The sequence below is a fragment of the Brachycentrus maculatus genome, unplaced genomic scaffold (assembly GCF_059751285.1).
Source record: "Brachycentrus maculatus isolate JH-2025_06_01 unplaced genomic scaffold, ASM5975128v1 h1tg000262l, whole genome shotgun sequence".
NCBI lineage: Eukaryota > Metazoa > Arthropoda > Insecta > Trichoptera > Brachycentridae > Brachycentrus > Brachycentrus maculatus.
The window spans coordinates 355,409-370,662 of record NW_028281013.1 but is presented as its reverse complement, the minus strand read 5'-3'; the positions used below and the strand labels follow the sequence as shown (position 1 = coordinate 370,662).

The window sequence follows — 15,254 nt, the reverse complement described above, 5'->3', positions numbered from 1 at the left end:
GCAATCAGATGGGAGCCAGCGGTTCGAGCCAGCGATGTTAGTTGGCGAGTTTGCCCGCAGATGGCAGCACAAGAATAACTCGCATTCCACATTCCGTTGGCGGCAGGCTGGGCACAAATGTCAAATATTATTAATTCATCAAATATATCGGTGGCGAGCGGTCGTTTTTTCATTGTAACCGGTGTTTTGAATTACTTTTAAATAATAATAAACGTCGTGTAAAACATTGTTACGGAGCTATTTGATAGTATTCGGGTGTTGTTTTTTATATTTTTCTATAGAAAACATCAATGGAATGCGGTCGTACCCGCATAACCCTGCAAAGTATTGATTTTTTTCCGAACGTACTACAAAATAATAGTTTTTGTCGATTATTTGGAGACTGTGTATTATGAATCTACTAAAATTAAGCTGTTTTAATAACACATTATTTTAATGTGATATTTAAGCTATGAGAACCTTCTTTTTCTCCATAAAATGTTAATCAGCTCGAGTTGTTATCGTAATATTTAGTGAATTTTGTTTACCAAATTCCAGTGTTTTGTGATGGTATATCTGCTTCTATAACCGTTTCCGAAGACTATAAACGAAACCAGCTATAAAAAGGTAAAATTGTATTTATTATTGTCCACACTTACGTATTAAAAATAACGTTTTTAACATCTTGTTTATTATTAATTTTTTTATACTTTTTTGCTTTTTTTTTTAATAAATATTTTTCTCATAAAATATGTAAAAATCCCTTTCCTTGGTTTTTTTTTATTCGCTTGACCGGTCATACAATAATATATTGTTAATTAAAGTTATGAAAAAATATCGATTTATATTTTTGCAATGAAGACATAATTTTAAGAGAAGTTTAACTCCTTTAACTCCTAATAATTAAGGTAATCCGGCTTGTTAAGCAAATATGACAATACTTAGGGAAAAAATTGTATCTTAAATTGTTGATAAAATTATCAACATAAATGTGTACTTAATAAACATAAATAATATCTTGTTGAAGTAAAAAAAATATCCAAAGATATCTTTTTGTACACTTTGAGTGATGAGATTTTTTGCTGTTTTATTTTATCGCGCGGTATAAAATTTGAATTTCGATTTGCTGAATGTTGCCAACATTATAGTAAGAGAGGGCTGCTTGTAGCCAGCAAGTTTCGTTGTGAGTACCTACCTAACCTAGAAGCCGGGGGGCCGCGCCGCAGCTGTCGGGCGCATTCCACCGGCCGCCATACAAAGGTTGCCATTACAAACTACCCACTGCCGCCTCTTACTCTCTCTTTCGGTTTAAAGCACCCATGTCTTCGTGACAATTAAAATATAGACTTAGTAGGTAAAACGTAACGATTATCAAAAAAAAAACATGACGGCTACAACGAGATACACTATTCCATCCAAAATCAAAAAATTATACAAATAAACAATTCTTGCCCCCTCCGCATTCCCCACCGCAAAACAATCACACTTCGCAAAATTTTAGTCAAAAATGAAATTTAATAATTTGGAATATTTGTCCTACATAGATTTCTCTTCCAAATTTAATTCTCAATTAAAATTCTGATCAGTCTGATAAAGTCGCAAACTTGATAAACCATCAATAGGCCAACAAAATAATGTCATTATTATATCCGTTTTCACAAATTTCGTTAAAACCTTGTAACGAAAAATCCGTACAAAAAGCTATCTTCATTATCTCGTCCAATCAAAACCATTATTTACAATTCATAGAAACGCAGCTCGTTTCGTTATGTTTAATGCAACGGCAATAAGTACAAATTTGGATAAAATTTATAATACGTAAGTATGTATGCTTTCCCTTTGCAATCATTCATTGAAAAAACATCGCTGAGACTGTTGGTTTTTGTTATTAATCCAAATAATTATTTTCTTCGATTACTAGCCAACATAAGATGAAAACATGTCGTCTGGCTCGCTAAAAATATTTAAAAAAACACGCGATTCAATGCTAAAAATTTCGTAATTGATGGTAAATGATAGAACGAATACAAGTGATAAAAGGTTGCGTTTTTTTACTATTTTTCGTTAACCACTTTTAAAGAGTTGACAGGTCTATCAACTGTGTCAACCCTTATTTTGTCATCGTAGAATATTGCGCACATTATGCTTTAGTCATTTTGGATAATTTATAAAACGCCATTTTCAAATACTGCTCGAGGACGCTTCGATATAATTGAATGTGCATAGTACATACCTATGTAAATATTTTACTTACTAAATCTGGTATTTTTTTTTCAAGTTTTAACTTGTTATAAGTTTTATATCTTGTTTGTATGCGTCTCTTTAGATTAAAACTTAAGATTCGAAAGTATAGAAACAACCCTCTTAACATTCAAAGTAGGTACATGGAAACCAACACATGTTTTTTCTTACCCTCTTGGTTATATTATAACAGGGGGAGCAGAACGCGAGCGCATCGCACTTCTATTTTTGGTACCCACCCCAAGTTTGTATATTTGTATATTACATATGTATTTATAAACCTACATGTATAGGACAGAAGAGTGTGGCGTTCCAAATTTTCTGCCTACCCCTGCGGGGAAACGGCGTGATGGTAGTAGTAGTAGTAGTAGAATATATAAAGTTCATATGTTTATCTATTATTCCATGAATTTTGTCGTTTTTATTAAATCTCTCTGGTGAAATATGGCCGACTGCGTACATATTATGTATTTATATACATGTATTGGACAGAAGAATGTGGCGTTCCATCCTTTCTGCCTACCCCTGCGGAGAAACGGCGTGATGGTAGTACTAGTTGTAATCTTATGTAAAGTTCACATGTTCACCATTATTCCATGTATTTTGTCGTTTTTATAAAATATCTATTATTAGGTGAAATATGGCCGACTGCATTATGGCCAAGCCCAAGGGTTTTATGATAAAGAGTACTCCCGCCGGAATGTCTAGCCGTGAAATCTTGAGGCATTCCTCACTCCATTGTCCGCTATACCCGTAAAGTTTGAAGCATAATTCGTCAATTGGTGGTTTTTGTGCATTTTCGCTACAGAAAAATTGTTACAACCCAGGTACATTATCTGCTACTAAACTTAGATTAGCAGTTATATTAAATGGACTAGCAGTTTGAAACGTCGGAGTCGACTGCTTCAAGCGGTCGCAGTTGAACAATATGCAGTTTCGATAAAAAAATCTCTTTTCGCGGATACTGGCGTATAGAGCGATCGAGTCGAATAACTGTCGACTCGCGATCGAGTGTGCGAGGCATGAGAATTTTGTATCGAAACTGCTGAGTGCACAACTTTGGCAGCTTGAAGCAGTTGACCCCGACTGCATTAAACTTTTATTCCGTTTCAATACTAAACACTACTCAATAAACTTTCATGTTTAATTTGCTTCGATAACTAACGTAAAAAAAACATTAAATGTGGTAAAAGGTTAAAATAAGCGTTTTATGTCTATGTTTGAAAATGACATTTAAGTAAATGAGAGAATTATTATTTCTTTCAATGACAATTTTTTGGACTTTTCAATGCCTGGTTTCATCGCTATTGCAAATTATAGACTTGTATTACTGACGTTTTTATATTTTCAACATTTTGAATATGTCCAAACACTTGTTCACAAATCTAGGATTCTCCACATTAGTTATTTACGTTTTAACATGTCTGCATAGATGAAGAAGAATATAGAAGTCTGGGTAATTACAGGACTTATGAGTAGTCATAGACAGGTAATCACTTTTTTACATTTAACATTTTAAATGAAAAGTGTAATTTTTAAACTTTAAAATAAATAATAAAAATTAGTTTGTTTAATTTATCTTTTTACTAGTTTTTATATTTATCTAGTAGCATGACTTCGAAACTACACCATTCCTGGTATAATTCCGGAGTCGAGACCGATAGTTAATCGTTAAAGCAGGCGATCTTTATGATTTACAGTAAACCCCCTATAACGTTGAGATTGGTACCGCTTTTTAGGAGGAAACTTAATAGGGTGTTATTTTTTTTAAATTGTATTTATACATTTTAATCAGTAAAAATGACTGAAATGAGTAATTTAACATTGTTTAAAAGCATTAACCTTCTATAACGTTCGCTCCGATAACGCGGTTCCTATCTCAACGTTATAGGGAGGTTTACTGTATTTAATATTGTAGATTTTAGAGATAAAAACTAAACATATAACTGTCGTAACAAATACGTATAGGGCATAAGCGACATATTTTTTTTTAGTCTTACCCTTGCGTTTTTTTCCCGTTCGACCTAAACCTAACATATATGTGGCCAAATGAAACATAAGGACTATCTTGTATGTATATATATATATATATATATATATATATATATATATATATATATATATATATATATATATATATATATATATATATATATATATATATGTATATATATATATATATATATATATATATATATTTATATATATTTATATATATATATATATATATATATATATATATATATATATATATATATATATATAAATATATATAAAATGACGTCACATGTACAAAATTATCTTAATTCCTCGAAACGACAAAAAAAGGATTGAAAAGGATAAGTATTTATATTTTTTATTTCTATAAATTTTACTATTTTTGAGATACTTTTTTAGACAAACTATTTATGTATAAAACTTTATTCGTAACAAAATTTTAACCGTGCTATTGTTTAACTAACCAACTAACCATCACGCCATTTCCCCGCAGGGGTAGGCATAGAGAATAAAACGACACACCACTGTGCCTTTGCAAACATTCTTCGCCTCTTCCACGTTTACGCATCTCCTCATACACACCCGCCGATTATTTCGACTCCTAACCTGACCGCTTTTAAGTATTTGACATACCTGATCGTGCCAAGTTTTTCTCGGTCTTCTTCTGCTTCTATTTTCTACTACATTCGCCTCATAAATTTGTTTTAGTGTTCTTTCCTCTCTCATTCGTTCCACTGTCCAAACCATCTCAACATACCTTTCTTAATTTTATCGCATAGTGCTTATCTGCATTCCTTCCTTATTTCACCATTCGAACATCTGTCATACATAGTTTTTCCCACACATTCTTCTGAGAGATCTCATTTCGACTGCATTCATACTTTCATGCTTATGTTGCCAACTCCATGCTTTACTTCCCATACATTAGGGTTGGATCCAGGACTCCGTTGTGTTCTGCCAGTTTAGCTTTCGAGGAAAGGTTTTCATTTGCTGTAACTGATTTCAGTGCTCCATCCACTATTGTTTCATAATGAAAAAACAATAGTAACCCAACTTAATACCAAAACACGTGTTACATTTTTAGTGCTGGTCTGCGTAACCTTTGTTTCGCATTATTTTTAGACATCTCAACATAAATGAAGAAAAATATGGAAGTCTTGGCATTTACGGGACTTACGACCGTCATATGCTGGTTTCAGTGAAAAATTTACACGCGTGTATCATTCACCAATTCTACCCATAGATATGTAGATAATAGATGAACTCGTGAAATTTCTAGTAATTAATGTTTCAAAATTGAATCATTTACTATATATATATATATATATATATATATATATATATATATATATATATATATATATATATATATATATATATATATATATATATATATATAAATAGAACTTCCAAGAATTTGAGTAGTGTGGTTGTCAATCATGGGTTGAAGTCGTGAATATTACACGTGTGTAAAGTGTTCACTTAAACCAGCCTTTGACGGTCGTAAGCCCCGTAAATGCCCAGACATCCATATTCTTCTGCATCTATGTTGAGATGTCAAAAAATAGTATTATAATTAATTCCTATAATTGGAGATAATCCAGATTTGTGAACAAGTGTTTGGACACACTCAAAATGTTGTTAACCTTTGTTTATTTAAAATCCGCGCCCGATTTGATATAAGCATGACTTGATTTTTCACTGGTACTGGCGATGCGCTACGATCGCATCGCAGTCGCGGAATGTGAAGGCTAACAGACTTGTACCGTGTGGCTACAGCGCCTCGCCGCGCGCTGCTCGACCGCCTCTCGTCCGTAACTCGTGTCAGCCATGTCCACTTTACCATTTCAACACCATTTTTCGTGCGTTATAATAATTTAGATGTGCCATATTAATATCGTCACACATAAAAAAAAATACAGCTTAAATCGGTAGTGTTATGGCAAAGGGATAATCTGTAAAAATTTTCATTTTCTATGTTTGTTCCACAAAATGTCTAAAATAGTGTATTCCATAATCTGGCAAAAGCATATAGCTGTAGTCACAATACTTATTTAGTTTTATTGAGATATGTACATATAAAAATACATAAAACAAATGAGTTTCACAAGTTTGTTTTTGCTATCCTGTAAAATTTGGTCTGAAACAGATATACCCCTTTGCCTTTACACTACCGAAATATGGTGTGTTATATATATGTAAAAAGGTATTTAAACCATTTCCAAAATTTTAAATTGCGCCCTTAACCCTTTGCACGCGTAAATCGACTAGTCGCCCGAATTTTTTTCTCCTTTGTCCATGGGTTGTAAAAGCCATGGACATATAGTCCCTGGTTTTTACAAGCCATGGACTAAAGTAAACAAAGAAAAGGAAATAAAGGGAGTTTTATAGAATACCTTATTTTTTTATAGAAAATTTTAATTTTTAAATCAACTTTTATTTTTTGCTTAACTCGTTCAAAGGGTTGAGGGGATAATCGCAAACACAGAATTCATTCCACCGGAGGCCACCAGAGTCTATTTACGCCTGATTTTTTTTAAAGAATGCATATTAATTTTTTTTTGTTTTTTGGAATATGTTAAATATAACATATTATGTAGAAAAAAATCTTAATTCCTTACCTTTCAAGAACTCTTTTTAAAAACATTTAATTATTTCGAAGGAAAAGTTATTTTTACAATGCAAATACGTTGTTTTAAGAAAGAAAAATAATCTTAATCCGCGTAACATTACGTAAGATGTTACCTGGATTTAGCGAAAATTATGTTGCGACCTTAACGTGACTCCCGAGTTGGTCATCTGTATATATTTTTTTACAACATTTTGAGTGTGTCCAAATACTTGTTCACAAAATCTGGATTATCTCCAATTACAGGAGTTATTTTCATATTATTTTTTGACATCTCATCAAAGATGAAGAAGAATATGGAAGTCTGGGCATTTACCGGGCTTACGACCGTCATAGGCTGGTTTGAGTGATCACTTTACACACGTGTAACATTCACCAATTCTACCCATTATTGACAACCACACTACTCAAATTCTTGGAAGTTCTATATATATGAACCAATTTAGAAACCTTGTTCATGAATCACTAAAACTTCACTAGAGACATCTATTGGTGAGATGTAAAGAAGCTTTTTATTAAGCAGAAACTCTTATATTAGTATGTGAGATCCGAATCCCGGATTATAATCACACACATGAGAAACGCCAGAAAATACCATTTTCATTTTTATTATTAAGCTTATAATTTGACCAGATAATTTATTTACAACATTTTGAGTGTGTCCAAATACTTGTTCACAAAATCTGGATTATCTCCAATTACAGGAGTTATTTTCATATTATTTTTTGACATCTCATCAAAGATGAAGAAGAATATGGAAGTCTGGGCATTTACCGGGCTTACGACCGTCATAGGCTGGTTTGAGTGATCACTTTACACACGTGTAACATTCACCAATTCTACCCATTATTGACAACCACACTACTCAAATTCTTGGAAGTTCTATATATATGAACCAATTTAGAAACCTTGTTCATGAATCACTAAAACTTCACTAGAGACATCTATTGGTGAGATGTAAAGAAGCTTTTTATTAAGCAGAATGGGTAGAATTGGTGAATGTTACACGTGTGTAAAGTGATCACTCAAACCAGCCTATGACGGTCGTAAGCCCGGTAAATGCCCAGACTTCCATATTCTTCTTCATCTTTGATGAGATGTCAAAAAATAATATGAAAATAACTCCTGTAATTGGAGATAATCCAGATTTTGTGAACAAGTATTTGGACACACTCAAAATGTTGTAAATAAATTATCTGGTCAAATTATAAGCTTAATAATAAAAATGAAAATGGTATTTTCTGGCGTTTCTCATGTGTGTGATTATAATCCGGGATTCGGATCTCACATACTAATATAAGAGTTTCTGCTTAATAAAAAGCTTCTTTACATCTCACCAATAGATGTCTCTAGTGAAGTTTTAGTGATTCATGAACAAGGTTTCTAAATTGGTTCATATATATAGAACTTCCAAGAATTTGAGTAGTGTGGTTGTCAATAATGGGTAGAATTGGTGAATGTTACACGTGTGTAAAGTGATCACTCAAACCAGCCTATGACGGTCGTAAGCCCGGTAAATGCCCAGACTTCCATATTCTTCTTCATCTTTGATGAGATGTCAAAAAATAATATATTTTTTTAATTGATCAGGAACTTCAAGTTGTTTTGCACCAAAAATAATTCATTTGGATTACGCGATTTACACTGCAGAAAGTGTGGTTCACTTGTCAAAAGTGGAGTACCTACACATTCCCTAGATATCGAACGATAAAGCACGTGGTACCTTTTTTTTATAATTTGGACGCACCTTGCCCGGTGGAACTGCATGTACACTATTCGTGCGATTTGTCCCAAACGATAATATGGAGAAAAGGAATCACTCGGTAAAGCACGTCCGTGTAGAGGTCTCTAATATCTCAGTTCACGTCATTTTAAGTGTGTACAGATACTTGTTTACAACCAGCCTATGACAGATCGTAAGCCTTAAGCCAGACCTCCATTATTCTTCTTCGTCTTTGTCGGATGGTAAAAAATATATCTTGCTCAATTGTGCAATTTATTATTATTATTATTATTGTTTATAGTAAGTATCACTACTTTAACTTTTTATGTGTTTCAGAGAAACACTTCGGCAACTATGTTAATATATGTTGAAACAGAGTAACGGGCCTTTCTTCACACACTTCGAGATCTTTACCGATTGTCTCTAAAACTGTAAAGGGTCCCCCCGATGTACTTTGCCATAAATTTTTAGAAACAATTGTCAAAAGGGTATGGTTTGTCAAACAATACTTTACTGTACGGTAAAACTCTTCTAAATTCTTCTATAGTATTTTTAGTGTGATTGTTTATTACATTTTATTTATTTATTTAAACATCATGTACAGAAAGGAAATTAGTACATTGGCGGGCTTATTACTAAAAATCAATTTCTTCCAACCAGCCAAAAACAGACTTGTGATATTGATCAAAACGTTTATACCGTATATAGCTGTTTGCAATCAGAGGGTAGATAGTACTTGAACAGTTAAAAAAACATAAATTACAATTTTATGATAATAAGGAATGCAAAGGAAAAAGGTTTAGAGAAAAAGGTATCAGTTGATTTCTAGGAGCACGCTTTTTTGCTTTTTTTTTGTTTATTCGACAATTGCTGATATAATGAGATGCGAAGGGCTGGGAAACCCGCAGCATAGAAAAATCGAAGGCTATTTAGTTTTGAGACTACGTTTTTTTCACAATCAAATCGTCGAAGTCATTTAAAACGAGTTTTTTAGACATAACCAAAACAGCGTATACGAAAAATAGTAGAATTACAAATGTGTAGTTAAGTTTTACAAATTGACAAAATACAAAATACGATTAAATTAATTTACATACATGGATTAAGGGGTATCTAGTTGATATAATATGAAAATGTGACATTTTTATGATTTACAAATATGCTTTTGTTGTGATAATACTTTGGTATTGTGTGAGTATTTTCAGATATCTATTTGATTTTTGCGGGACTATTAAAGTATAAAAATAAACGAACGATTTGATTAAGTTGTTACTGAAGCCGATGTAACCTGGGTAACATTATTTGGAATTTGGGTGCCTACTGCCTACGTTTACGTGTATAGTTAATGGTGTATAGTTAGTGCGTATTCGCGGCGAGGGAATTCCTAGACTTATAATATCAATGGTCTACTGCCAAAATATATTTCCTACAGTGGGGAAATAACAACTCAGAGACGCCAAAGAATTTCGTACCCAACCAACGTATTATTATATATCTCATGTCTAGAGTGTGCGCGTGGTATTCACGCATACTCGCTTAATATATCTACCTAATTTGGCCTTTGTTTAATAAGAAAAATTATTTGTCTTCTAAAATAGTCCTTCGAGTACTATTTTAAATCCATTAATTTATAAAAGTACATACGACCATATATGGTATGATTATGCGATTATTTCTCGGTGTTTTGAAGAAAAAATCTTTTCTTGAAACTTTGTTTGTAATTGTATAGGTGATATGCATGTGCATCTAAGTCGTTTAAACCCAATCTTCATTTAAATGCAAAACCAAAATTTGAATGTCTCAAGCTCCACAATTCAACAGACTAAGTCGAGTGCATTGTAAGCAATTTTATACATAATTTATTGTACGCGATAGTTTTATCAAACCTTTAACGTCAAACATCGATGTTTGTTTAAAAAAAAATAATGACCTATCATTACTTTTTAGAAACAAGATGGAGTCAGTGGAGAGTCCACTGGAAGTGCTGTCCAGAGCAGCTACAATGCTTCAACACTCGAGAGCTTACTCCAGCAGTGATGATACTGATACTAATGGTAAGTTGTGTTTTTTTTTACTGTTTTCTACTCAATTTTTAACCAGTCATGTATAAGTTCATGTATAGGTTAATTTCAATTGTATTTTTCATTTAATTATTTAAATACAAAATGAAAAGTCCTCTTATAAATGAAATGTAAAAGCTAAAGTTATGTTTATAATTTTCATCGTTTTTTAGGTCAACGGTATTAGAGTAAAATATCAATTTTGTATTTCTAAAATTAAAAATGTTCGAATCGCTACGAATGACAAAACGCTATCGGAATTCACTTCGTATGTATCATATTATATGTAGGTACATTTATATTTGTATTGTGTGTAATATGAAATAATCTCCGCATACATCCGGCCACACAAACGGATAGTTGGGAATTCTATTAGGAATGAATGCGCCTGTGAAAGAAACTCTTATGGGAAACTACTCTAAACTTGTTGTTACACCTCCTCAGTCTCTCACATTCCTGTTACATTCCTCATCCCACGACCCACGACTTGACAGTCTCTAATTCTCGAGTAATCTCCGCCGGGCGTGTGAATGCACGAGAATTTCATAGTTTGCCCATATTATTAAGAACTTCGTCCAGGTCAACTTCCTCATCTCTTTATCTGTCGTATTAGTAGATCAAATAATTCTACTTGCACACATGCTTGATACGCGTTACTTACATGTTCATGATCTTAAAATGACATTAATTACTATTTACATTTCGACGAATGGGATGAGGATCCTTCCCCTACTACATTCTGACAATACGTATTAACATAATTATAGCGTTCTTCGATATGTCGTTCAAACATTGATCAATTCATTTATGTATTAATTTTAAATCAAATACAGATTTTTGAGTCTACTAAGTTGTATTTTATTAACAAAAAACACATAAAAAATTATATTGTGACAATTGTTTCGCCTTGTTAGGGCATTATCAAACGAACGACATTCGTTTGATAATGCCCTAAATAGGCGAAACAATTGTCAGAATATAATTTTTTATGTGTTTTTTGTTAATAAAATACAACTTAGTAGACTCAAAAAATCTGTGTTTGATTTAAAATTAATACATAAATTAAAATGGAGTTCTACAAATTAAACGCCAAGTCAATAAATAAAAAAAATGATTAATTAATTTACTCTCTGAACATAAAATATGGCATACATTAGTATTTATATACGAAAGTGAACATTCGTCTCTCTATCATTGGTAGCAAGTACTGGTTCAAGTAGATAAGTGACTTATTGTATCCGTAACAAGTCGACCGTAGGAAATTTTCATCCTTATCGCTCTCTATAGATTACAACATTATTCTACAAGATGTAGGTAATCTCTTGAGTAGATCGTTATTATTATTTATGAAAACAGAAGAATCTTGGAGAGTTTGCGCATTATTTTCACATTTCCCTCGAGTCGTAGAGAATTACTACATATCACTCTCAGCCTCTGACACTAAATTACTTAATTACTTTGATACACACCAAACAACAACTTTAGTATTGAGTCAATTTAGCCGTGCACCAATCTGCACTACGCCAATGTGAAGTTTGAGGTGAAAGCTTTCCGGCAATTTAATTTGCAAAATAGCAGAACTATAATTTAGAAATATTTTGTGTTAAATTTTGTTATTTTTAAAGAAACGGGATGTCAATAATATTTATGGATAATTCGTATCTTCATATTTATAATTTTAAAATATTATAAGTTATGAATTCTTATAACTGCATTGTTTACAAGCGTGTACCAAGGCATATATTATTTTTATCGTTTGTAAATAGATGTGTATTAGGTTTTATCAATAGCATGTAGTATATATCTTCTTAACAATTAGGTACATATTTGTAAGACAATTATGTTAGTATTTACTTATGTATACAATGGAATGCGTCATAGCACAATCGTATTCCGAAAAGTGTACTATAACCCGTGACCTGGGACTATATTAAACAGTGGTTAATTTATGCATAAAATGATAATACTACATTTGGAAAAGCATAACGTTAATGTGGCAATTTTGAGCAAATAATATGCGACAGGCTGTACGTAATGTATGGTAAGGTGCATATGCAATTTATAAGTGAACGCTTTATACCTACACATTTTGAACGGAACATGTGTATTGATTTTTTTCATTCAACGCTGTTTTTTCTTCATTGGAAATAAATAAACATGAAAATGTATGACAAAATACACCTTTTTTATACATATGAGGGATTTTTATACCTTAAGTCAACGTAACTATAAATCTCAGATTATCATTTTTGATGGTTAGTTTATATATATGTAGCTACGTAAATACACCCTTGTTCCTACCATGTCACGTTCCCCGGGACACAATGGGATGGGGACACCCGGGACAAATGTTGCACCTTACGCAGGTTGCAGAGCCTACGTAGTCTACGTAAAGCACAGCACGGTTAACGTGATTGCCTCTTTTCGACAGTTAATATTCGTGATTTCTACTGCGTCCTACCGAGTGCCTTGGGTGATAAAACTTTGAACTACATCTACTTCACTTAAGAAGCGGTCATACGAGTATAATGTGAGAATAAACTAACATTTTATATCACGCGCTGCTTAGAAACTAGGAACACGCGGTGAACTTGGGGCATTTTTCTGATGATGAAATTAAGCGTAGATGTTCCCGGATTACGTTTTTAAAATACCATTCGTCGCCGCTATAGCTCGCGTATATATAAATGGAACCGCAGCTATATGTACTTATATTACGAATTGCTTAAAAGTTATTGAAATCTCATCGGGCCTAGGTATTGTAATTTTTAAATTTCTCCAAATTGTGTCGTACGCTCATTATTTATCGAGTTTTATAGTCGGTCGCTATGCCTCGTGTCTTTTAAGCTATCTGGTTTACTGTCATTCGGGATGACGGTATGATTTCCCTTCTTTTCCACCAATATAAGCTTATTGCATCGGCGATATAAAGTCTGTAATTGCGTGGCGCGATTCGCCGTAGAACCGTTTCGGCGCTGAATGCTGGGACCGCATTCCGAACTGTGGTATGCGGTCACGAGGCGCATTCGCCTACGTATCGCCGCCATTGCCATACGATGCCGCTGTGCTGCTCTGCGCTCTACAGACTACGGCTTAGGACAGTGCTTCCCAAAGTGGTCCTTAAGGACCCCCAGAGGTACCAGAGGTCCGTGGAAAATTCAATTTGATTTGGGGGTCCGAACAATGTCAAAGGGTCCGCGCAAATTAGATTTTAAAAAATTGTGACATATTTTTATCTATCATTAATGATTGCGAAGTCTGGAAAGCCGCACAATATTGGCGAAGAACTTATTCTTGCAGGTGTAAGTGAGGTAATACTCACCGTATTGCACAAACCATTGCTTACGAAAAATAAGCTTATAAAAATAATTCTACTGAGTAATAATACTGTACGAAGAAGGATAGACGAAATGGCTCAGTGCGTAGAAAACTCTTTATATGACTACATACTTAAAAACATCTGAATCTCTATATAGCTTGACGAGTCAACATTACTAGGACACGGAGCTTAACTTTTAGTTTGAGTGTGAGATTTGTAAAAGAAGCAAAAAATCCCAAGAACTGTTCTTCGCTATGTTTGTTAACTGACATTCTTCAACCAAATGTTTTATTTATATTTTATTTTTTCGTTACCATTTACCATTCAAGACATCAAAATAAAAAGTAATTTTTCTATGTGGTTTTTCATCGTTTATGTAGTTTTTCACCCAGGGTCGTGGGCAAGATTTGACTATGAAAAGGGGTCCGTGGGCCATAAGAGTTTGGGAACCGCTGGCTTAGGACGACCAACTTCGGGGAACTAGTACTCCGTCTGCAATCTGCACTCATCGATAAGATCCCGAGTTCGCATCATCAAATGTGTGATAAACGGAAGTAGGAACACGGAAAGACTTATCAAGTGATATCTTATATCTTATTTTTTGACATCTCATCAAAGATGAAGAAGAATATGGAAGTCTAGGCATTTACGGGGCAGACGACCGTCATAGGCTGGTTTAAGTGATCACTTTACACACTTGTAACATTCACCAATTCTACCCATTATAGACAACCACACTACTCAAATTCTTGAAAGTTCTAAATAAATTAACTAATTTTATAACATTATTCTTTAATCACTAGAAATTCGCTAGAGACATCTATTGGTGAGATGAAAAGAAGCTTTTTATTGAGCAGAAACTCTTTTATTTTTATTAGTATGTGAGGTCCGAATCCTGGATTATAATCACACACATCGCTCACTCCTTTCAAGAACGTCAAAAATCAAAAAACTTGATTTTTCAGGAGAACGTTTTTCAAGTTTAAAAATATAATACAATGTATTAAAAATAAATATCAAGCCTTTTGTTGAACTTTTTACTGTGTAACAGATCTTTTAAGGTAAAACCTTAAGGTTTTTTCTCCATTTGTAAAATATGTAATATTAATAAAAAATAGTTAAACAATACCCTTTCTTCAAAATGCAAAAACAACACTTTCTGCCCTGTAGCGGGTAAATAGTAGGTTAAAATATACCTCTTTTGCTGGGATATAGTACATTTTCTGGGTATTCCGAAAACATGCACAACTGAAAATTGACGATTTTTGATTTATGACGTTCTTGAAAGGAGTGAGCGACATGAGA

At 33.2% G+C, this 15,254-nt stretch overlaps 1 protein-coding gene across 1 annotated transcript in view; it reads left to right on the top strand.

Annotated features, from left to right (window-relative positions):
- Positions 1-467: 467 nt before the first annotated feature.
- Positions 468-15,254, top strand: part of LOC148305779 (uncharacterized) — a 52,955-nt gene continuing 38,168 nt past the window's right edge. The window contains exons 1-2 of the mRNA XM_088266144.1: positions 468-606; positions 10,518-10,624. Of these exons, the coding sequence (XP_088122270.1) occupies positions 10,525-10,624 (100 nt within the window). The 5' untranslated portion in view covers positions 468-606; positions 10,518-10,524. The remainder of the gene's footprint in view (positions 607-10,517; positions 10,625-15,254) is intronic.